This window comes from Eucalyptus grandis, chromosome 4 (assembly GCF_016545825.1).
Source record: "Eucalyptus grandis isolate ANBG69807.140 chromosome 4, ASM1654582v1, whole genome shotgun sequence".
Classification (NCBI taxonomy): Eukaryota; Viridiplantae; Streptophyta; class Magnoliopsida; order Myrtales; family Myrtaceae; genus Eucalyptus; species Eucalyptus grandis.
In genome coordinates this window covers 25866472-25892039 of record NC_052615.1, presented here as the reverse complement: position 1 = coordinate 25892039, position 25568 = coordinate 25866472, and the positions used below count along the sequence as shown (strand labels likewise).

Here is a 25568-nt window from a genome sequence, read left to right as displayed (position 1 = left end):
TATGAATTCAGTTCTACATATTATTTCACAGTGGCGACCATTTGTGTGATGTAGGCGAGGGCTTGCAAGCCCTAGCCCACGGACACCCCAACAGGAGTTGCTAGGCGTCCGATGAGGGTTGCTGGCCCTCGCGGACAAAGCAGAACAGCTTCGCTCTTGCCTTCACCTTTTTTTTTTTTTTTTTAATTTTAACTTTTGTCACGTCTCTCTTCTACATAGTAAAATTGATAGATAGCCATTGAACTATCTTAATTTTTTTTCTTTAAATTTTTATTGGTTATGGTACATTATGCAAACATCACAATAGAAAACATATGATTATGAGCTCTGACTTTTGCCATTGGGAAGTAAAGGTGATCCTCAAATTGCGCGTCAACTAACATTACCAAAGTTCGTGCACCCAAAAAAAGTTTACGTATGTAAATCTTTGAGGGAGACCTGGTTTGGCTAGGATCCATCGTGTGTAACATGATGAGAATGCATAACTCACGAGAAACTAGGACCATGTAGACCGAAAAGAGTAAAGGACTTGCCAGTTAATAAAAGGAAAAATAAGAAGAAGAACAAACTACAGCTAAAAGTGGGCCCACGAATGCCATTACTTTAGTAAATGAATTCAATCACATTCAATTCTTCAAGAAGAATGTTCGAATCATGCATGTGCGATGGTTCTGATTTTGAGAATTCAATTATTAAGAAGACAATAAGATTGGATTTGATGTTGATATACACAACAAAAATAAAAATTTATAAACAAATGATTGTGCTAAAAATTGTCCATGTTACATTATTTCTAGAATATAATCCACAAGTTATCTATAAATTTGATTGACAATATAGAAAAGAACTGGAATTCTTGGAAACTTCTCTTTTCGACAGAACTAATTTTTATGGAAGTAAAATATGACATTAAAAAGATGCCTTTTGATATATATGGTAATTTTGTCTTTCTGGTAACTAAATTTACATAGAAACATAAAAACTAAAACAAAGGAAAGTCAATAAATTTGGGACCACCACTTTAAATAGTAATTGAATCATTGAAGGCAATTTTGTCTTCTCGGTAAAAATTGGGTGTATTTAATAATATAAGGGGTGAAAATAGTGTCGTCATAATTTATTTGTTATTATTATTTTTGGTTGTACTTGTCCTCTTTCCTTCTAACAAGAGTTGCCCCCACGTATTATTTGTTTGCGTGTGGATAACAGAAAGTCCAAACGGGCATACGTATTTGACTTTTTGAAACTATTCTATATACTTGATAAATTTATTTCGATTTCATAGGAACAATTGAAGGTTCACTATATATATATAGTTGTCTCCTTTCTAGTACTCCAGAGAAGCTCGACTAAATTTCCTCTCTAGCATCCTCCCTTTAGACCAGTCCTCTTAAATAGCTCAAAAAATTCCTCTTACTTCAATTGATTGTTTATATTGGCAAGTTCACTTGCAACTACTCTGTGTCCTGGGAACGAGGGAGAGAGCGAGAATGCATCCTAAAATGTATGAGGCTGCAAAGTCAGGACACTTTCTTTCCCTAACGACAATAATTTTGGAAAATGGAGAGGAACTTTTCCACCAGACAACGCTAAAGGGGAACAACATTCTTCACGTTGCGGCTCAATACCGGCAGATAAATTTCATCCGAGATCTTCTTCAACATCCATCGAGATTGTCCCTTCTTCAGCAAGGTAACTGCAAAGGAGACACCCCCTTACATGTTGCTACTAAAGTAGGAAGCCGTGAAGTTGTTCAAGTTTTCACTGATCAGGCAAAAGCACTGCTTCAACCTAATGAATACAAAGAGCTACTTAGGAGACCGAATTCATATAAGGATACCTCGCTGCACTATGCAGTGAGAGGAGGTTGCAAGGGGGTGGTGGAGTTGCTGATTAAAGAAGATCCTCAACTATGTGATATTACTAATGCTGCTGATGAGTCCCCGCTTTATCTCGCAGCACATCAAAAATGTTCAGATGTCATTGAGCCAATTTTATGCGCTAACTCGTCGCCATCCTCTCACAAGGGCCCTAATGGACTGACAGCTCTGCATGCTGCAGTGCACTTCGAACTACCAGGTAAGTATCATGAGATTCTAAACCCACTTAAACAAATGATAACCGAAGTTCTCTCCCTAGCGCGAGGCTCCTCTTTGGTGAGATTGCCGGTGGTAGCAATGATGATCCCGTCTGCACTAGTATTTTGTAAATATAATAAGAAAAACAATATTCACTTCGACTTCTCATCAAAGTTCTGGAACTTTTGGCCCAATCTCTCTTCCATCGACGCTCCTTCTAGAGTCTATACTTGCTCCAATGGCTGTGTCGGAAGCCAAAAATGGAAAAGAGGGAATGGAGAGGGACACTAGAGGAGTGGAAAGACAAGAAGTAGGAGAGTGACACCCGCTGGAAAGGAAATGACCAAAAAAGAGAGGGACAACACATTTGACCGGCCACATAAGGGAGATATGATTAAAAATACTGTGACACGGAGTGTCTAAATAAAGAGTGAGTGAAAAAAAGCGCAGTCATTTATTTATTTGTTATTACTTTAGATTGGTGAAAGGTCATGCTTTTTTCGATAACATGCCTCTTGACCACTTATGCTAGAGGTTTATGTTTTGAAAATATTTACATATGTTCCAATTGGTTCATCTTCTCTTAGTTTGCGGACTAAAAGAAGAGTAGAGTTTGTACATAATAGTATTATCCGACAGAATTTCCCAAGGAACCAGGTGCATTTGGGATTACTTTTTCATTCGAAAAAATCATTGTTATGAAGATTGTACTTTTCGCAAGAACTTAATTTCTCTCTAGATCTTATTCTCCAAGCACCATCATCATCAATACCCTCCTGTGGCGGCAGTGGCAGCAACCACCATCACCGTCATACTCCTACGTCTTCCCTTTTCTCTATCATGCAGTTCGTTTTTTTCCTTTTTTGGGGTATTCTTCTTTGTTTCGACATTTTCTCCTTATGATTACTTCCTTTTCAGTTGACAATTGATGATAGGGCACACTGCAACACATTTCCAAAAGACCGGGGTATATTAATGCGATTTTTTTTAACCCTTGAGGGAAAATTATGACGACTTGAAAAAACGGAGGTGCACTGATTTTACCATTGGAAAATGTAGAAGGTGCCATACTCTAGTAAAATGATTGGCATCAGCATAAAAAGCCTTGGTCTTTAATTCTACCCTTGACTGATCAGATGGGAGAATTACCAAAAAAGTCCTAAACCTATTGTAATTGTACCAATTTAGTCCTAAACTTTTTTTTTTGCCAATTTAGTCTTAAACATTTAATAATTGTGCAAATTCAGTCCAACCGGCCGGCAAACGCTGACATGGCAATTTTAATTTTTATTTTATTTTTTAATTTTTAATTTTTTAGAATATATTTTAATTCTTCTTTTTTTTTTTCACCTTCTCTTTCCTTTGGCCGGCCGGGCACCGGCCGAAGGCGAGGGTCGGCGAGGCTTGCCCCTGCCGGTCGGAGGCGAGGGCCGGCGAGGTCAACCTTGCCGACCACTAGTGAGGGCGAGGCCCCGCCAGATCTGGCGAGGTCAGCCTCGCCGGCCGCTGGCTAGGGCGAGGCCCCGCCAAATCCGGCGAGCTTGGCCCTCGCCAAGGCTAGGGGAGAGGCAGGGAGGCGGTCGACCAGGCGGGGAGGCGGTCAACCAAGCGGGGAGAGGGAATCGGGGGACGCGGCCGAGTTGAGGGGACGATCGGACGCCCGATCCGAGGACTGGTCCAAGGGACGTCAAAGCTCGTTGCATCGCTCGCCTGCAAGTGGACGCCGCCATTGATGCCGAGGTTTGGCCGACGGAATCTAAGAGCTTCGTGGCGGTTGGAATCAAGTCGAGCCGTTCGTTCCGATGGGGCAAATAAGGGGGAATTCAGCGGAGGGACTCGTCTTCTTCATTACGGCGCGCGAGGGCATCCGATCGTCTCCTCAGCTTGGCTCCGCCTCCCCCCGATTCCCTCTCCCCGCTTGGTCGACCGCCTCCCCGCTCCGCCGCTTCTTCTCTTCCAAGTCTCTCTCTCCCTCCCCGTCTCTGCCCCAGCCTTGGTGACGGCCGAGCTCGCCAAATCTAGCAAGGCCGACCTCGCCGATCTAGTGGGGCCTCGCCTCGCTAGTGGCCGAGGTTGACCTCGCCGCCCTCGCCTCCGCTAGCGGGGCGACCCTCGCAGTGGCCGGCGAGACCGACCTCACCGGGCCCTCTCCTCCGCCAGCCAGGGGAAAGAGAAGGTGTGAAAAAAAAAAAAATATATATATATATATATATATAACAATTAAAAAATTAAAAAATTCGAAATTTAAAAAAAAAAAATTAAAAAAATTGCCACTTCAAAGCATCGCCGGCCGATCGTCCCCCATTGGCGTCCATGTCAACGCCGACCAGCCAATTTTGGCCGATGGACTGAATTGGCACAATTATAAAATGTTTAGGACTAAATTGACCCAAAAAAAGTTTAGGACTGAATTGGCACAATTATAATAAGTTTAGGACTTTTTTGGTAATTCTTCCCGAGCGAGATGCCTTGCTGAATAAAAAAGAAGATTCTTCTCAATTAACTTTACGAATTTATGACAAATTTACTTATCAAAATAAAAATAAAAATAAAAATAAAACTTTACAAGGTCTTGCATTATGCTAGATTGAAGGTAGTTAGATTCTGCATGTGTTACAATAGATCACTAGTGAAACTTCGTAGTAACCATGACATATTCCTCCCTATTAAGGAGAAAAAGGAAAGCTAAATGAAATGAAATGCAATGTAAAATATCTATGTCAAGATGCTAAAAACAGTCTAAATCATAACATATTTGTATTGTGTTTGCAAAGGTTGGAGGGAAATCTCGGACAAGAGACCAGAAATGATCGAGAACAAGATGATATAGGATGGACTCCTCTCCATTTTGTCGCTTGCTTTGGCAAAGGCGAAACAATTCGACTACTCCTACAATATGACAATTCTGTAGCATATGTTGTAGACAAAGAGGGGCAATCAGCTCTTCACATTGCAGCATTTCGAGGCCATGTCAATGTGATTGACGAGCTTCTTAGATCCTGTCCTGATCCTTGTGACATACTGAACACCAAATGGCAAACAGCTCTTCATGCAGCTGTTATCGGAGGACGAGCAAATGTTGTCAAGTACATATTGGGGATGCCAATCCTAGAGGATTTAATCAATGAACAAGACATTGACAGAAACACCGCTCTCCATTTGGCTACACTTCATAAACAGTACAAGATCATATACTTACTTGCACGAGACAAGAGGGTGGACCATTTGGCCACAAACAAGGATCATTTGACTGCCATTCAAATTTTTCAAGGTCATAAAGAGGTATGCTTGCTTGAACACCATATAGTAAGATTTGTTCACTCGCGGAGTCATTTCTTCACTATCGTTTAGAAACTGTGGTCCAGGGGATATTCATTTCAGGTACCAACAAACAAGCCAATTGAAATCTTTTGGAGTCAACTTGTTTTGCTTATTCAATTGTTTGAGCATATTGACTGCATTTCAGTTTTCCCAGCAAATCATAGCATAGATTGCTTTATTAGGGGTGACAAATCTTAGGAAAAGGGACTGAAAGTGAAGTCATATCATACTTCATATCTAAATTATAAAATTGAATAGAATTGAACTTCATGGTTAAACCACGTGTTAAGCAAAGCTTCATTCCCTCCGACATTACTTAAAATTTATTAGCACACTAACTATTACATTAATCAGGAAAAAAAGAATAAGGCTCTTTTATCCCGCTTAATCTATAATTGATGTTCCTACAACAGAATGTCAACATCCATTCGCATAGCCATGTGAAGTTTTTGGTTCATTCATGTTTATGAGTTGGTATATATTTATGATATACTAAATGTGTAGGCTCATATGTCTTTTTTCTTTTTCAATATTTTATCTATAAAGTGGATGTTGCATAAAAATGCCAGTGCATTTGTTTAGCTAAAAATAAATGATTTGAAAAGCATTTTCTTAAAAGTAATCTCTTATATCGCTTATAAAAATGAATCAACAAAAGAAAAATCATTGCTCATGAAAATATTTAAACATAAATTGTCATCAACAATGAAAAAATATTTTATTGACTAATTATTTTAAGCAATATAAGTAATCATTTTTAGTAAAATATTTTTTCAAATCATTTATTTTTGCAAAATAAATGGAGTTTTAGAGAAAATAAATAATTTAGAAAATATTCTCCTAAAAATGATCGCTTGTATCATTTGAAATAATTAGTAATTAAAAATATTCATTATCAGTAATTTATGTCTGAACATTTTCGTGGATGATTAAAAAAATTGTTCATTTATTTCTATAAGTAATATAAGCGATTATTTAAAAAAAAAAAAAAAACCTTCTAAATTATTCATTTTTGGTGAATGAAATGTATTGTTAGGAACAATGTAAAATGTATGATCCCATCACCACCTATAAGGAGCTCGTTCAAGACAAAAAGAAATGTAAAATTAATTAGATTATTTGAAAAACGTATTAAGATAAATTTATGAGTATTGCAAAAGTAACACAATATTGAATCTAAAAAGTTGCAATCAATTTTTATTTTTAATCTAGAACATAGTTATGCATTTGCATTGTCATATACAAATTTCAGTTGGCCAATTGATTATCTTTTGGGTAGTTATTATGGCCAAATTGTTAAGTCTTTATATATTCAGTTAATACCTACAATCTTGAACCTTCTAATGAATTCCCACGTATTAAAAACCCACTTAAAAATCTGATTATACACACACACACACACACAAAACGTATCAATAGCAATAGTTAACTGCATTTTGAATCAATATTAAGTTGGAATATTTTGCTAGTAACAAAATATTCAAATAACTAGGTATAGTTTAAGACAAAAAACTTAGTAATGTTCAATACTAGTTAAATTTGTTGTTTGGTTAATAAATATATGTTAGTTGTCTAAAATATAATTTATGACATTTGTAAATATTGTTTCGTATGATCATACTATATCATGAAAACAAAATTCAATTAGTATAAATTTCAAATTTCATGCAACAAGCGGGTCTTCAACCAGTTCAAAAGAAATAGCGTGTCCTACTTATCTTGAAAGCAATGCCGAACATTTTGGGTTGGGTTCCTCTAATGTTAGGGGACAAGGTAAAGGGGAAAAAAAGAAAATAAAAGGAAAAGGAAAGAATAATACAGGATAGATCTGAACTGTCTAATGGCTCCTGCGCTGAGGTGTCAGCCATTTAAGAGGTAGCTTTAAGATTTAACTTAAGAAAATTTTCTCAAAATCCCAATCCAAAAGTTGATATGCACCTTTTGACTTTAAAACGACTATTGAGCGATATTCATACAAAAGAATCAGAATATTTTGTACAATATTTAGCTAAAACCCTTCTGTTTCTTTTCTGTCCCCTTTCAAATAGTTTTTGAGGTAAAAGAGAGAACTTGCACTCTGTCCCATCTGGGAAAAGGTTTTCAACCAACTCCTAGATAATTTCATTTAGTTATAGCACTATATTTAGCACTCCTCGGGCGTTCTTTTTGTTATAAATGGGTTTTCGGTGTGTAAAGTGAGAGTCTTCAAATATTTCTTCGGGAAAGACCACTCTTTAATTGATACTTTCTGTACATTTTTTAGGTCGGCTACAAAGCTGCCAAAGTTGAACATGTGTTGCAACGATCTAGTGCAATCTCGGGTTGTCAAGGCTGGGTTATTGAACATGTTAAGAAGAGGTTAGACCATCAATTTGTTGAGGATCTACCAGCAATGTCTATCACCGACCGAGAAAATCATAAATCGTCAAAAGAAAAAATAATTGACCTTCAAGTTCTAGTGGCAGTGCTCATAGCCACAGTCACCTTCGCAGCGACCTTTACGATGCCCGGAGGTTATAACAATGATGGACCCAACTCAGGAATGCCTACTCTTGCTGGCAGGGCAGCTTTCAAAGCCTTTGTTATATCTAACACTACTGTATTCAGTTTATCCATCCTGGCGATATTCTTACAATTTGATATTTCTACGTTGGGCGCTCGCCAACAGGTGAGATATTATTTCACCGCCAAAAATTGCATTGTTGTTGCGATAATCGCGATGGGGCTAGCCTTTGCTTTGGGTACGTATGTAGTCTTGACCAGAACTGTCGGGATTGGAATCGTTCCTTATGTCATGCTTGGATGTCTCGTGATTATATATTTAATCGGTGCTTACCTGGAACCCGAGGCCCCTGCTTTCTGGGGGCTGCGTGGACCTTCCAGAGGATACGTCCGAAGCTTATTGTTTGATTATGGGTTCCTCTAGGAAAGCTGCTAAATAAGTTGGGCCTGTCGGTTCTATAGTCCCGTAACCTTGTGCACGTGAAATTTTCTGTTTGCTTCGTCAGCTGTCGAGTTCGAGCACTTGTATGTTGGCTGTCTAATTCAAAACCTCTTACTGCCGGCCCGTTGGATTGCGTGCCGGAAAAATTGCCATGCTCAAGATGACTGGAGCGCTGCAAAGACCAACATGTTTTACTTCTCGTGCGTGTGAAGGATGTACTTGGATCAAAAAAAAAAAAAAAGAAGGATGTACAAGTCGATTGAACATCAAGTTGGAAATGTTTGGTGATAATCGTTAGGTTGAAACGAAAGTGTTGGAGTTGGTGGTATTTTAATTAAAAAATGGCTCTTCGTCACGTTATTGAGTTTTGTTTGTTTCTACTTGTTGGTTGCCATTACTTTAATTTTCATGAATTACTTTCAACATTCTTCAACCTTCGTAGATGTTTGAAAAGTTTATGATGTAAATCCGCAGTGTCAAATTGATTTGTGAGTCATCAACTTCATTTAACTTTTACAGGTGAACATGGTAGAGATTAATAAATAACTGACATCATAATGAATTTACTGACGTAAGATTGATTAGTAAGTCAACAACTTTTTAATTTTACTAGTAAATCTTGTTAGGGATTAGAAGTTATTAATATGGTAATGAACATGCCATTTGTCAAATGAATTACTAAGTTACCAACATTTTGTGAGCTGTACAAGTAGAAACAGTTAAAAGTTAATGAGTTAGCAATATCGTAATGCAACCAACACCAACTTTCGTTTTAAGTGCGCACAAGGTTTTGCCGAAGAATGTGATGTTTTCTATCCATTTGAAGTTGCCATTAAATTGTGACTTGGCCTAGATTTCTATGCATCGCTCTTTGATGACATAGTTGCACAGGACTGCAAGAAGTACCTTTATATTCTCATCTATGGAGAGCAAGAGTCATGGCTCATGTGAGATCCTTGCCTTCCAATAATTCAAAAAAATTCGTAAGCCTACATATAAATGGGAATGTCATCTTTTTGTGCGATCTCAGAACTTTGAGGTCAATCCAGGAAGTTGGGACACCTGGAGTGCCATAATTTGGCACGGAGGAACACTTAAGTGCCATAACTTTAAAATGGTACACTTAAATGCCAATATCGGAATAAAATGAGACACTTAGGTGCCAATTCAGCGAAAATCCGGCAAAATGGCTAACGTGGCCATTTTCCGGTAGTTTGGTCTAAAACGGCGTCATTTTGTACGGCGACGTGGCGGAGAAAATGCAAAACGACGCCGTTTTGTGTCTATGTGTAAATAATAATGTAAAAATTAATTAAATTAGATTTAAAATTAAATTTATTTAAAATATTCAAAAAATTAAAAAATAATAAGAAAATTTTAAAAATTTTAAAAAATTTATAAAAATTTAAAAATTTTAAAAATTAAGAAAAATTTAAAAATTAAGAAAAAATTAAAAAGGGGGGTGTCAAACGAGGCGGCGAGGGCCGAGCCCTCGCCGCCGCCGCCCCCCGCCGTCACCGGAAGGGCCGGCGATGGAGGGGGAGGGTCCCGGGTCGCCGACCCCGGGCCGACCGACGGCGCGGGCCGTGACCCTCCCGGATCGCGGCGAGGGCCGCGACCCTTGCCCCAAATCCGGGCGAGAGCTCGCGGGCCCTCGCCGACCCTCCCCACTCCGTCACCAGCCCTTCTCGGCGGCAGAGGGGAGGCGGTGAGGGCTGCGAGCCTCGCCGATCCGGGCGAGGGTCGCAGCCCGCGTCCAAATCCGGTGGGGCTCGCGGGCCCTCGCCGCCTCCCCGCCGCTGCCCGGGAAGGGCCGGTGAGGCCGGGCGACCAGTGGTGAGGGCTCGCAGCCCTCGCCGTGGCCGGCCGTGGGCTGGCGACCCGCCGACCCTCCCCCTCCGTCGCCGACCCTTCCCAGCGACGGCGGGGAGGCGGCGCGGCAAGGGTTCAGCCCTCGCCCGCCCAATTCGACCCCTTTTTTTTAAAAAAAAAAAAAATTCTTAATTTTTTAAAATTTTAAATTTTTCTAAAATTTTCTTAATTTTTTTAAAATTTTTTTGAATATTTTAAATCTAATTTAATTAATTTTTATATTATTATTTATACGTAGACACGAAACGGCGTCGTTTTTGCATTTTCTCCACCACGTCGCCTTGCAAAACGACGCCGTTTTGGACCAAACTTACCGGAAAGTCGTCACATCAGCCATTTGGCCGGATTTTCGCCGGATTGGCACTTAAGTGTCCCATTTAACTTCAAAACGGCACTCAAGTGTACAATTTTAAAGTTATGGCACTTAAGTGTCCATCCGTGCCAAGTTATCGCACTTGAGCCGTACTTCGCCTCAATCCAGCAAGTAACTTCTCAAATAATTAGGTACACAAGGCTAAGAATGTATCACCGTATCAACTTATAAAAATTCAATCGCGCACTTAGCCCAAAAACAATCATCTTGCTTTGTCTTTCATGTTTGTGCATGAAATACATACGTCACTCGCTAATGCACAAAAAGCGGTAGCCGCCGATCCTCGATGGCCTAACCATTCTTCAATGCAAACCTGAACCCATGGGGTCCAACTGCTAGAAGCTGTGCCTGTTGTCATGTTCTTCGCTAAAGCTGCATCATCCACCAAGTAAGGTACTACATATTTTCGCATGTTGGCAAGAGATCGAGACGGTTCCCAGAGACATTAATAAATTTAGGGCATGTTTGGTAAATTTTGTTTATGTTTCCTAGAACAACTATTTCTGTTATTTTATTCCAAGGAACAAAAAAAAAGAATAGAAATATGTTTGGTAAAAACTTTTGTTCCCAAAAACAAAAAATATATTTTTTTTTTCGGGAATAAATTTCGAATAAAAACAAGAAGTAGGAAAAAGTAATTTATTATTCCCAAGAGCAATTTTTCTTTTCTCGTCCCTTCTCTTCTCTTTTTCTCTTCTTCTCTTTCCTCTCTTTCTCCTTCCTTTTGGCCGGTTGCCGACCTCGGCCATGGCCGGCAACCGGCCGACGAGGGCCAGCGACCTCATTGAAGCGTTGCTGCCACCAACGATGCCAAGCCATGGCGAGGCTTGTCAACCTGAGCCTCGTTGTGGCTGGGAGAGGCCAAGCTCGCCCAGCCATCGACGTCACCCAGTGGTGGCCTGGCGAGGCTCAGCTTCATTGATGGCTAGGCGAGCTTGGCCTCGCCAAATCTAGGCAAGCTTGAGCTCGCCCAACCAAAGGGAGGTCAAGCCTCGCTGGCCGGTGTGAGGCTCCGGTGAGCTCGCCGAATCTCGCCCAGCCTATCGTTGGTTGCCGCCATGGCCGACAATTGGTCACAAAGGAGGAATAAGGTGAGAAAAGAAAAATAAAAAAAGAAAGAAGAAAAAGGAAAAATATAACAAAAATATTAAAAATTAAAAGAAATAACAAAATTATACAATTTTACCAAATGCATTTCTATCACGGGAATAAAATTTTGTGCATTTACCAAGCGTGTTCACTTAGAAATTGTTTCCGGTAAATGAAAAAAAAAAAAAACGATTTCGATAAAAAATTGTTTCCAAAAATAGAATCATTACCAAATACGTCTTTACTTTCCCAGCTTCATCTAGGGTCTTTAATCCAATCCAACCTTGGATGTAAAGCTTGATCAGCAGGAAGTGCATCAATTAGATACATTCATCGTTGTTTTGCAATCCAATTCAGTTCTAATTATAGAGGGATGCAAATCGTAGCATCGATAAAGGGTGAAAGCATGTTATAACGAGCTACCTGTCTTTCGTGCAACATATTAAACACACTTTTGGCTTTACTAATCTCACCACATTTGGCAAACATATCCACAAGTGCCGTGCCCACATTGCTTGCTCGGCCAAGCTTCTTTTTCTGTGCAATATGGTAAACCTGATTGCCTAAATCTAGAGCACCCAGATCAGCTATAGCTGGAAGAACGCATACAAGAGCGACTTCATCAGGCTCAACCAATGCAGTTGACTGCATCTCAGAAAACAGTCTCAAAGCTTCATGGGGCTGTTTATTTTGGCAATATCCATTAATTATCACGTTCCAAGAATACAGATTCTTTTCTGGCATGGGATTGAAGAGTGAGCGAGCAGATTTTATGTCGCCAACATTACAGTACCCATTAATTATTGTAGTCCAAGAAACCACATTCCTCTCCGGCATTTCATTAAACAGATCCTTGGCTGGGTCCATATCTCCCAACTTAACATAGCCATCAATCATTAAGTTATATGAAGCAGAGTCCTTCTCAGGCATTTCCTCGAACAACTTCATTGCATTCCCCATATCCCCTCTCCTCGCATAACCACCTATCAGAGCTGTCCACGAGACCAGACTCCTCACGCTCATGTCGTCAAACAACATCCTCGCAGCTTCCACGCTCCCCCATTTCGCAAACAAATCCACAAACGCCGTGGAAACATACAAGTCCGACCAAAACCCCATCTTAACAACATGGCTCTGCACCTGTAGCCCTTCCCAACAGGACGTAGCCAGCGAGCCACACTTCGCCAGCGCGGTGAACGTGAAGTTATCGGGCGAAAAGCCGGTGCTCCTCCGGAGATCACGGTAGAGAACAAGAGCCTCGTCAAACCGGCGCAGACCCACGTGGGCTCTGATCACGGCGTTGCAGAGGAACCCGTCGTCTCTGTGGGGACTTTTGTCGAACAGGAGACGAGCATGGCGCAATCCCGCGTGCGGGTCGGAGACGGAGGCGACGGAGGCGCAGCTGGCGACGAGCTTGGTGAGGAGGTTGACGTTGAGGTCGAGAGCGTGGCGAAGCATAGGCGTGGATCTGGAGGAGAGCGGGTCGAGAGTTCCTGGTCCGTTGAAGGAGGTAGAGACATCTCCGTTCCAGGGGAGTCCAGACGACGGATTTCGACTGCTCCATGGACAACTTGGACTCGTCGAAGTAAGCATCGACCGACACAAAAAGAACTGTCAATTTCGACTATTTAAGCAAAATTACAGTATAACAATATAAATGCCTTGTTGCAATTTCCTATCGAAATTATTTCTGGTTTATTTTCCTAAGAAGTAAGTTAAGTATAAATTATGTAGTGAAGGTCATCGTTTTGTAATTTCCTTTTGATTGTAAATGTTTTCTTGTGAGATGGTAAATTGCTTTACACAATTGGCAATTTTTTAACGTAATTTACCTCATGTGAGAGAGTGAATTACTTCTATAATCATTAAAAGGAGTAATTACCTTTAAAGTGGTAATATTTGTTAAGACAAAGTATGTTATAAGAAGAAATTCAAAGTAGTAATTTAACTCATAAGATATAATTCATCTTACTTTGTAATAAACAAATGGAGCAAGTGTTGATTCTTAATGATCGTAATTGTACTAATTCTCAGAAAATTACTCACGGAATAATGTTCATAAAATTAGTTTCAACATCGTAAATCATCTTCTGGTTTGTAAATATTTATAAATACAAAATTATCTTATATACCGTGAATTAACATTTGAGTCCATAAATTACTCATAATCGGAATCAATTACAAGCCGAAGCTAGTCATTTTAGCAAACGGGACGTGGACATATATATTTCATAGGGGAACCAAAAAGCGCCTGCTCATTCGTTGCAATCATCCCCGACTTCCATCTCCAGCCAATTTTTACTTCGATCTCCAGCTACATGATGTCGGCTAAACTTTCACTGAGAGCAAAATTGTCAACCAAATTTTCGGTTTTTCCGCACCTTGAATTACCAAATCTGAAACCGGAATGTAATTAACCTCTTTTTACCTCTATAATTATATTTCCCCCTGAGATTGTTGCATTGCATTAGTCAATTCGATATCGAACACAGCGGATCTATATTTAGAAAAGTTGCGATGGAAACCTCATGAACCGATTGTAATCCTGCTTGGCGATACTTTGTATTATCATGTCATGACGGGTGTGGTGATGATAACTGAAACCATCACTAAGCCCCGATCCGCACAAACATGTACTTGGGTTAAAGTGAGCAGTCAATTTCCGTTGGTTCTCATTATTGGTTATTAGGTTAAAAGTGGTTATTGTTGGTTACTATTGGATAATGGGTTGTGTTAGCCCTAAGTTATTATTACATTTTTAAAAAAAAATATCCATTGCTGTAAGCACATCATTAATCTATTATACCGTTAGTTGTCTACTAACATTCAGTGCAGTTCATGTAGCTGCTGTGAGTTGTCAATCAAAGCTACATTTTGTGCTCCAATAGACGGAAAATGCCAGGGGCCATCTTTTAGTGCAGTCGTTGCTTCTTGTTAGTCAAAGAAACACATTGGTAATAACACCCTTTTTTTTATCTGTAGTTGTTATTTGATTATCAGCCAAGGATTGAGAAACTAAAGTGTCTGATAAGTTGGAAAAGGAGTGATCACTGAACCTCCAGTAAGGAATAGCTTTGTGACCAAATATACAAATTTATCTCGAGGAGAGGATAAGCTCGCCTGTAAGGAAGGGAAAAGTTTTCCCGCCAGAGAGGGGACATTCCATTACCGTTTTACTTTCTCCTTTGACATGAAACTCAATCTTGAATGTAAGTCCCAGGTCTCCTATCCCATGGATCAGGAAATACATGCGCTGAAACCTAAATAGATGGCCTTAAAGATGAGACTGTTTCATTTTTCATTACAATGAGGTAGTCCTTATACATACTCTGATCATTCTTCATTACACTGAGGTCTTACACATACTCTGAATTAATCTTTATTTTTTGCCAAGTAAAAACTATGTGTCTGTGAAGGGGCAACAAGAGTAAGAATAACTGGGTAAAGTGTAGTGAACAGGCACAAACAAGCAGCTCTCAACTCTGTCTAAACACAACGCTGTACAAGTCATGATACCACTCCGTAACTTTTATAAGTTAGATGCTCACATCCAAATTTTCAATTATCGCAAAATGCATCTCTAGATCTGGAGGCCTGTCAGCAAAATAAAACTTCTCTGCTACCTGTATTTTGCCTCCGGCCTTCTGCGGTTCAGATTCGAGCAGGTGCAGCAGTCTATCCTTTTCACAGCGAATCCAAATGCGTTTACGGTCGCACCATTGCCTAGGAGTTCCATGAAGGACAAATCGCAATGCCTGAGCTCGTTGTACAAACTGTTGGGAGAGTCTGCCAATCACATTTGGATCGGTGATGTATGCGCCAGAGGAATTTAGGCCAACATCAACGTAATGGATTTCTTGGATGCTGCTCAGAAATCTTTCTTTCGTAGTAGGTAAAATTTGAGTCCCCACCCGAATATCAGGGGCTTCATGGCTCAATAGCTCTTGTCCAGCAAAAGATGGATGTCCAGAAGATGAAGGTTCGAAATGGCTGAGCTCAGTCACCAGCTGGTTAAGCACAGTGCCACCTTTGCTAAAACCGAGGATGACAGTTTTCGGTGGATGTCCCTGCGGTGGTAATAAGCTTGTGGACACAAGATTCTTTTTCCTTGAAAGAACATTCTTCACCTGAAATACCCAACTAGTTAGCATGAGAAAACATTCTTCACCTGAAATGCCCAACTAGTTAGCATGAGAAAACCATCATACCAGAGACGACTTTCGAGTTTCAAAAAGACCAAACACATGAGATCTTAAATGGCTAAAAGGAGAAGTCATATTCTTAAGTCGCAAAATAAGTACGCTTCTAATTGTCACCCGACTTCATTCCTTCTCGTTTTCCAGGCTATTTTCTTCAAGCTTTTTTTCTACTTGGTGCTCACATTCTATCATGCTGTATACATTTCCAAATTCAGGTGTCGACCTGCCTAGAAAAGAAATTTAGTTACAGGCACTATTTCTCAAGATGCTTCATGTATCCATCATGTTCCTCATGTACGGACCACTCAAGGAAGTAACAGATAATATACTATGACAACGAGCGAAAGAGCATGTAGCAGAGAACACATATCATATGACTCCATGTCCCATACACAGCGATTTTCTCTGCAAATTAGTAATTCTTCCCAATTTCATGGTACAGTCATCTTCCTTACTTTTGGGTAATTTTTCCTTATCTTATTCTTTTTTTCTGGGTGATTTTCCAATTTTTCTTTGTAACTTGTAAACCCCCTTGGAATCATGGAAAAACCAAACAAAGATCCTAGCAAGCAACTGGCTCCTCCCATATCACACTCCCTATGACAAGATTCACAGAAACACACCACATCAAACAAATGCACAAAATCGCTTCAAAAAGCCATCAGCAAACGACACAACTTTTCAGTTTTTTCAAATGCCCCGTTCCCAAGATCCAGCAGTACACTCCAAAGAGCACAAGCACCGGGAATGACTTAACCTCCTCAAGACAATTTGACAACAGCGAGACGGTCGACGAAGAAGCAGGGAACCCGACGTGGCTATACGATCTCGGCTCCCCATACTTGTTCGCCGAAGGGACGAACTCCTTATAGACGGCAAAGGGCCCGTTGAAGGTGGAAGCCTCGACGACCCACGCGTTGACGGCGCCGCCGAACTTCGAGACGAGAACGTCGGCTATCGCCTGCGGGTCCGAGAGCCTCTCCACGACGGGGTTCCCGGTCCCTCCGACTCGATCCCCATTGAAGAAGACGGCATTGGCGGACGGCGCCTGTCCCCATCACGGCGAAGCGCGAATCACTCAAGAGTGCGATTAGGGTTTTGCAGTGGGGCGAGCAGAGGGGCGGGGGCGTACGAGTAAGGTCTCGGAAGACGGCGAGAGACGGAGAGATACGGCGACTCGGCAGCGGGCGGCGCCCTTGGCGTGGATCGGGACCTTCAGAGTAGCGCTCCATCGATCCATCAGCGCCGGAAAACCCTGGCGTCAAAGCTACTCTATCAACACAAGCTTATTGTGAGGTAGAAATTCCCAATTGGATTCTCTCCAAAAATAAAAATAAAAATACATGCGAATGGTAACGTTTCTTTTTTTTTTTTGTTAAAGGGAAACGAAACAAAAAAAGTGTTTATATTAGGAGAACAATTTTGAACAAAAAGAACGCGTTTGGTAACGTTTGGTCGAAAATAAAAATGAACGAAACACGTTTGGTAAATTTTATTCTTTTTTTGTTTCTTTTAATTTTTTAAATATTTTTATTTAATTTTTAATTTTTTCCTTTCTTTTTATTTTTTTTTTTTTCGGCCGGTCACCGCCTCCGGCGACCGGCCGATGAGGCGGGCAGCCTCGCCCGGCCATGGTGAGGCTCGCCGGCCTCGGAGGCCGAGCCTCGCCGTGGTTGGGCGACGCTTGGCCTCGCCTTGGCCGGGCGAGCTCGGCCTCGCCAGATCCGGCGAGGCCGAGCGTCGTCGGCCCGGCGAGGCTCGGCCTCGCCGCGCCGGCGACGCCTAAGCCTCGCCTTGGCCAAGCGAGCTTGGGCTCGCGGGGCCGGCGACGCTCGGCCTCGCCGGATCCGGGCGAGGCTAAGCCTCGACGACCGATCGCCCGGCTATGGCGAGGCCGGCGACCGAGCAAAAGAAAAAGAAGAAAAAAAAAAGAAGAAGAAAAGAAGAAAAATAGAGAGAAGAAACGTTTCCTTCATTTTTGTTTTTAAGAGCAAAAACAACAAATTGTTGTTTTTTTTTTTGTTCTTATTTCATTCGTTAAAACAAAAAAGAACAAAACGCAACCAAACGCGTTTGCATTCTTTTTTGTTAAAGGAACACTTTCCGTACGAAGTGTTCCGGAAACGAAACGTTTCCATGCACGCCCTTACTTTCTGTTGATCAACCAAAATTGCAATATGTTTCTTTTTCTTCCAATTTTGCCATAAGATATCAATTTCTGCATTTTCGGAATGAGAAATCGATCCTTTTTCTTAAGCACTCCCCAGAAATAAAAGGGTCAAGATAATAGTAGTTACACCAAAACAATTTGGGAAAATCAATGAAAAATTCCTAAGCCATGCCTTCTTGAATAAGTTTATTTTAAACTTTCCAATAAACTTTAAAAGTCTTTCAATCTGTATCCTTGAGACAAATTTAATGTATTATAACCACTAACGGATTAAAATCGGGATTATCCTTTCAAAATTTCTTGCTTTGTTCTAGAAATGGTCTTTTCTCGAGTGGTGCTTGATGAGAATAAGAAATTCTAAAATTGCCCTGACTTTCTTAAATTTTTTCAGTCTAGTCCCTTACAAGACTTCTTTCTGCTGAGTGCATTGTAACCGTTTCAGATGGAAGATACCAATCCATATCCTGTGAAGAAGAAACAGTTCAATTTCATGTGGGATGGAAGAGATAAAACTATCCGACGAATATACTCATCATTTTAATAGTTGCTACATTCGATTCATCATAACTTATTCTATTGACTTCCCAATTTTCATCAAAATAAAGGGATATGTGCAACACAAGTCCTAAAACTTACAAGGAAAGTGCAATTTAGTCCTAAAACTTACAAAAAGTGCAATCGAGTCCTAGAACTTGTCATATTGATTCAATTGAGTCCTAAAGTTAACGTTGTCAAACTGAGTAACGGAAAATGCTGACGTGGCGCTGACGTAGCATTTTAAATGATTTTTTTTATTATACACGTGGCTTTTAACATTATTTTATTCTTGTTTAAATTAGATTTAAAAACAGAAAAGAAAAAGATAAATTTATTTAAAAAAAAAAAAAACTGTGCAAAAAAATAAAAAGGCACCGGTGGTGCTTCCGCCGCCGCCCATCGCCGGAGTGGTTGGCGATGGTCGCCGCCCCGGGCGGGGTGGCCTGCCTTGCCCGGGCGAGGCCTCGCCGGCCCTGGGCGAGGGCGCCACTCCCGCTGAGTCGGGCGAGGATGCCCGGATCGGGGCCCGCCAGGGTCGGCGATGCTCGCCCAGATCCGCAGGCGTCCCTAACGCCGGATCGGGTGGAGTCGTCGGTGGCGGTTGGGCGACGACGGTAGTTCGATGCAGCAATGGCGTCTGTGGGGGTCGGCGGTAGGACGTCGGAGAACGGTAGCAGCCCGACCGCAAAGGGTCATGGCTGGTTTGCTGGGGATGACGTCGGGGCTATAGTGGCACGAATCTATAGCAGTCCGGTGCAAAGTGTGACGGCGACGGAACCCCGCCCTCCGGAACCCACTCACTCGCATCTAGACAGCTTCAGGGCACGGCATCGAGAGTGCGACGGAGCTGAATCAGCGTGCCCAGATCTGGGCGAGCATCGCCGACCCCAGGCGAGGGCCGGCGAGGCCTCCCGCAGGGAGGGCGAGGGTCGCCGGCCCCCCGTGAGGGCCGGCGTGCCCAGATCTAGGCGTCCTCACCCGACTTGGCGGGGGCGATCGGGCCTCGCCTGGGCCGGCGAGGCCTTGCCCGGCCTCGCCCGGGCCGGTGACCGTCGCCGCCCCTCCGGCGATGGGCGGCGGCTGCGGTGGAAATGCCCGCCGGTGCCATTTTCTTAATTTTTTAACAGTTTTTTTAATTAAATTTTAGTTTTTCATTTTTAGTTTTAAATCTAATTTTTTAAAATTTTGAATAAAAATATTTTTATAAAGCCACGTGGAAAATATAAATTTATTTAAAATGTGACGTCGCGTCACGTCAGTATTTTCCGTTAATAAATTTGACGGTGTTAACTTTAGGACTCAATTGAACCAATTTGACAAGTTTTAGGACTCGATTGCACTTTTTGTAAGTTTTAGGACTGAATTGCACTTTCCTTGTAAGTTTTAGGACTTGTGTTGCACATATCCCCAAAATAAAATATGCACTCACAAAAAATATTGAAAGCACTATCCATTACCATTATGAGAATTATGTATTCTATTGACTTCTCTCTGAAGCAGCTTCTGATTTGTTAGGCAAAGAACGCCTTGGACTCTTTCTGAGTGTTTTGTCCTGAGTATTCTACATTATTTTCTGTATGTCCGCGGTTTTCGTTGCTTTGTGTAGATTTCTGTTAAGCGCACCTGATCACTAATTTACTTTCATCCTGTATATCTTTCATGTTGTTGTTGTCTTATGCCGATGCCCTAATGGTATTGTTACCGTTTTCCTAGGATTAGAGAATCTCTTTATTAAAAGTCTTTTTTTGTCCTATTTTAATATGACATCCTTCCCGCAATTTTCAAACTTTCCTGAGGTTTCTCCCCGTAATCCAACTAGAGGACCTTGGGTAGCTTATATATTCTAAGATCTTACAAAATGGAGGAGAGATCCAATAGAGCAGAGTTTCTAACTAGGACCTTGGATAACTTAGATTTTGATACGCTTTTTATTCTCTCTACATTTTGTTTATTATTTATTTTTATTTTGGGGCTTTGGCACTTTGGACGGTTGAAAAAAAGTGGACGAAAGTTTATAAAATAAAAATAACAACTCAATAGAGAAGAGTTTCTAACGAAGACTGAAGAAAAAACATAAAATTATAGGAAAATAATGAGGATTATATAAGTCATTCCAAATTCATTGCATCCGTATTAGGCACCAATATGGCTTGCCACTATCTCTACCATCTCTATCTCATTCTTGCTTAAAAATTATCAGAGTTCATGAGAATTGCGGAATTTTGAAGTAGTCTTATGGCATTCTATTCATTTTTGTTGTGAATCATTCAAAATTTTCCCGATAACTTTTCAATAAATAAGTCGTAATGGTCATGAAAGATCTCCTTGCGTTGTACCGCGGGTCATTTTGGTGTAAAGTAATGAAATAGTCTTGAAAATCGGTCGAAAATTATTCAAGCATCAACGGCAAGGTTCCTATTTTTCTCACCCACTTGATTTTATGTTATCATGGTCCATGAGAGTTGAGGAAATTTCAAAAATATTTCCATGATTTTTAGGTTGTAACATATTGTAATTGTGGCAATTTTTATGCAAGTCAATGAAAACTTTCGTAATGACTTCCCAATAACTTTTGTAGCACATCTAAATTTGTGATACTATAGATCATTTTGGTGAGACCTTTATAATTTTTGCCTTGGATATCAATCAACCAATGTCCAAGCATCAAACCATTGATATCATTTCTTCTTAATTTCGTTGCCCACTTTGAAACTATCACGGTTCATAACAATTGAGAAAATTTGAAATATTATCGTGGCATTTGAATTTGTACCACATCGTATCATTTTATTGTAAGTCATTAAAATTTTTGCAATCTCTTTTTTGAATAGGTTGTAATATATCTTACTTTGTCGTGCTACAATTTATTTTTGTTTTGGAAAACAGTGGATTTAGTTTTAGACATCAGTTGATCGGTGACCAAGCATCGACCAATCGGCTTCTTTTGTTCCATCACTGGATTTGAAATTATCATTGTTCATGAGTATTAGGGAAGTTTAGAAATACTGGCACAGTTTTTAATGTCGGAACACAGTAATTGCTACAATTTATCGTAAACCAATGAAAAAGATTCTAATGACTTTGCAATGAACTAGTCATAACACACCTAAGTTTTTGTAATACAACAATTAATTTTGGTTGTAGCACAATAAATTCGGTGTCAAATACTAATCGACCAATGTCGATGCATCGTCCTCGATTCCTATCTGGTTCCGCACTTGCTTTAATATTTCCATGGCTCCTGATAATTGGGAAAATGTTACGTATCTGGAGGCATGACACGACATACCCGTGTTCGTTTTGTTGGAATTCAGTGAAATTTTAATAAGGGCTTCTCAATGAACAAGTCCTGGGGGACATTGAAAGTAGTTGTCGATCAACTGACACGTTTAGACAATCGACCAAGCTTGGAAGATAAGTGTCAGACATTTTACGGAAAAAATGAACCGTACTATGAACGAATACGACTTGCTCCATGCAGAGCCAGTATGACCTTCTAGCTTGCATTATGATATAATGAACTTAATTACAGTTCCATTAATAAGAAGGGTGAGAAGTTGCAAGCTATTACTATAAGAGTCTCATGCTCATTGCAAAATAATCAATTTGAGCTATAACTACTTCATAACAGCTACTACTCAAAAGTCTGAAGTTGGTAATCCTATCAAACCTCACCAAGGTGCTAGCAACTAGGAAGTCTTATCATGTTAAATAACACAGCATGAGCCATCTAGAAGTTTGGTCTCAAACATATTGGCGATCAATCATGACATGTTAGAATAATCTATGACAGGTTTTCCAAAAGCTCGACATCTAGTATAACAAGAAAATTTCCAGTCAGGTGTATGCCACAAACAATCCTCGACGTATTGACGCATTTTAACATGTTAATCAATCATCGAAGCCATGGAAGCTTCAAGAGCTAAAATGTTCTATTAAAATCACCATGAATACGAAGGGAAAAAAGAAGAAGTTACTCCGTCAAACACTGAGAGTCGTGGGTTGCGTGGATTTGATTTTGTGGCATATTGTTTGATATTCGAGTCAGCCATGGATGAATTTTTCCCCCACCAGAGAATCGATACCATGCTGGTGATGGCAGTGGTTATAGGCCGCCATTGTCTGTCTCAGTGTGCACATATGTGTTTGATTTGTTGGAATGGCTATTGTTTTGAAATATACGTTTTCAATGTTCATCGTCGGTGAGGCTTGGCGATGGCTGAAGAGATGACCGGTGTTAATGACCTGGTTGTTGGGAAAATATGACAAATGATTGGGAAGAACAATGAAACCATACTTCGTGATATTACTTTGTTTAATGAATTATTTATCCCATGACGTTATTCATAGTCACTGACAAATTTTGTTCAAGATATAACAAAATCTTGATTGAGAATATTAGATAATAATTTTAGTATTTTTTCATGATCTCTCAAGGAAAACAATTGGAAAATATTGCTGTATTTTTTTTTTGAAAAGAATGTTCGAAAAGACTTTGACCATAATTAATCTAAAAAATTATGTACTTATTTTTGTCTTTTAAACAGAGGACCCCTTTGAAAAATATCACAAAATGAATAGATATGTTCTTAAAGGTTACATTGAAAAAAAATGAAAAACTAGAAATTAAATTAACAAAAAATAAAAATAATTATAACTCTTTTGTGAACAATTGCATTATTTCAACATGATTATATTGTTAATTTTTATAAATATGAATCCGAATTTTTCAATAAATAAAAATAATAATAATCGCTGATTAGTACCAAATTTCATTACGACGCATTTAAATCTTATCGAAATGGGACAAAGTACCTTTTAATTTGTTTACAAAACAAACTACCAACAGAGGTGATGGTTAGTGAGGTTAGCCGTTGACATCAGACTGGTTGAGATTTCAGCATGAGTTCATGTAGTGAAGTTTCAGAGTTGAGTTCGTCGGTGGAGAAGCTTTGGTGATGGAGAAGACTTTGTGAAGAAGAAGGGATTGGGGAAGAAGACGCAAAAAAAAGAAACAGAGAAAGAAGTAAAAAAAAAAAAAATAGAAATAGGAAATTAAAGCGGTAAAAAATAAAAAATAAAAAATAAAAAAAAAAATCTGAGGAGGGTCGGATTTGGTTATTTGGTTCGGATCAGGTGGCCGGGTTGGATCAAGGACGCTATGGGCTGGAGGTATTGTGAAGCTGGGCTGAGCGTGTGTGCTGAGTTTTGAATGGGCTTATAATGAATAGAGACAAGGGAAATTAGCAACTCGGGCTTGAATTGTTGTAATAGCCCGAGTCCATCAGGCTGCGCTGCGGCTATATTCGGACGGGGTCCTGGGGCCGGTCCGAATTTAGACCCAACCCGGACCGCTAGGGTCCGGGGAAGACCAGTAATCGGACCGGGTTCCCTGATCCGATCGGAGTTTCATTTTTCCAGAATTTAAAAAAATGCAAATTTTTTTAAAAATAATAAATATTTTAAGAAATGTAAAAATTTAAAAATTCAAAAAAAGTTTAGAAATTTAGTTTTTGACTAGTTTCATTAGATTTTTAGTGTTGACTCTCGTATAGAGTAGTTTAGGAATAAAAATGTGAAACTCTTTCGATAAAAAGTAAAACTCAAAATTAGATAAGTCTTTAAGGCTTTATAATAGAACTTTTTGAATGCTTTCATTCTTAGAGACAATACAAGGTCATTGTTTAAGCACTTTCATTTCAACTTTACTTGATTGCATTCTTTCAATACATTAATTGTTCTTTTATTTTCTTAAAATGGTTATGATGAATTTTAGGATTTTTGATTAGTAAAAGACTACCTGTCATTTTGGTTAGCAAATAGTTGACTTTAGATACCAAAAGAACACTAATTAGATAACTAATGTAATCAAGTCCCATTCCCTAAATCTCTAGTTGCATAGAAAGTGAAGTATTCTTCCGTTCCTCACTTGATTTCTAGCCACTTCATTAGGCTAGTGGTGACTCCTTACATCGAATTTTTAAGATCAATTCAAATTTAAATTAGAAATCTCATGTCACTTGAGGTATAGTTTTGGGAGAGACCACGTTTATGATTGAGCCGTTTGTGGTGTTATCGAGTGAGGTCCATCCGAGACCTTAACTTGTATGTACCATTTGAACCGTCTAACAAACAATTCCTCTAAATCTTTTCTCAAAGGTGACCCCTTCAAGGATAGGCCGCAACAAAAGTTATGGACCTCTAGAAATTTCATGGCTTTTTGGGCTCTTGGGCCATTTGCTTGGTTTATTGAGCTTAGAATTTTTTGGTCCGTGACACATGCACCTCTATTGAGTAATGCTTGAGTGGCAACCTCGAGGCTTGGCCCAAATTGAGCAAAGGTGGTTGCTTCACGATGTTGTGTTAATTCTAGTTTTGTAACCTCCAAGAGGGATAAATGTGTTTGGTGCACATGCGTAATGCACATGAATGATGGCCACAAACATCTTGCACAAAATGCGCTATGAGTTTTTCTGCCGATCCTTTAAAGAAATTAATGCATGATTGAAACAATTTGTGAAGTCCTCTAGTTCAAGGCATTGTAGGAACGGCCTATAGTAAGTTCTTGCTCCATAAAAGGATCCGGTGGACATTGCAATGATAAAATATACATTAAAACTTGTGCATCAGTTTTTTTTTTTTTTTTTTTTTGGATTTTATGTGAATTTCTCCATTTCTTAAAACATGAATGACTTCAAATAATATAAGCTTGTACATTAAGCTACCCTTTTTCTCTACACAGGTATCTACCCTACTTATTTTCCCCATTTCTGGTAGTATGGAGTACAAATTTACTCATAATCGGTTGATGTGAGGTGTTTTAACGGGAGTGTAGTGAACCGAGCGTAGGTCCTTTGCTTGTGAGTTCATCATTCGTGTATGATCTGCGTTTGTCCTTTAACTTTTTTCTCTCTCACTTCAATCACCTCCCTTTCGAACACTTCAACAGTACAATATTGTACCGTACACATTAATTACTAACTTT

At 39.9% G+C, this 25568-nt stretch overlaps 3 protein-coding genes across 3 annotated transcripts; 1 reads left to right on the top strand and 2 right to left on the bottom strand.

Moving 5' to 3' along the window:
* Positions 1–1490: 1490 nt before the first annotated feature.
* On the top strand, positions 1491–8662 carry LOC104430436 (ankyrin repeat-containing protein ITN1-like). The gene is made up of 4 exons (XM_039310842.1): positions 1491–2079; positions 2300–2396; positions 4853–5360; positions 7663–8662. Exons 1-4 carry the CDS (start codon positions 1491–1493, stop codon positions 8323–8325), a joined length of 1857 nt encoding a protein of 618 aa, XP_039166776.1. The 3' UTR covers positions 8326–8662.
* A 3378-nt stretch (positions 8663–12040) lies between these two features.
* On the bottom strand, positions 12041–13135 carry LOC120292580 (pentatricopeptide repeat-containing protein At2g44880-like). Its single transcript, XM_039310841.1, has one exon. It carries the CDS (start codon positions 13133–13135, stop codon positions 12041–12043), a length of 1095 nt encoding a protein of 364 aa, XP_039166775.1.
* A 1722-nt stretch (positions 13136–14857) lies between these two features.
* On the bottom strand, positions 14858–17156 carry LOC104441536. Its single transcript, XM_010054687.3, has 3 exons — positions 17009–17156; positions 16634–16924; positions 14858–15804 (listed from the first exon to the last, which is right to left on the bottom strand). Exons 1-3 carry the CDS (start codon positions 17114–17116, stop codon positions 15214–15216), a joined length of 990 nt encoding a protein of 329 aa, XP_010052989.2. The 5' UTR covers positions 17117–17156; the 3' UTR covers positions 14858–15213.
* Between the last annotated feature and the right edge of the window lie 8412 nt (positions 17157–25568).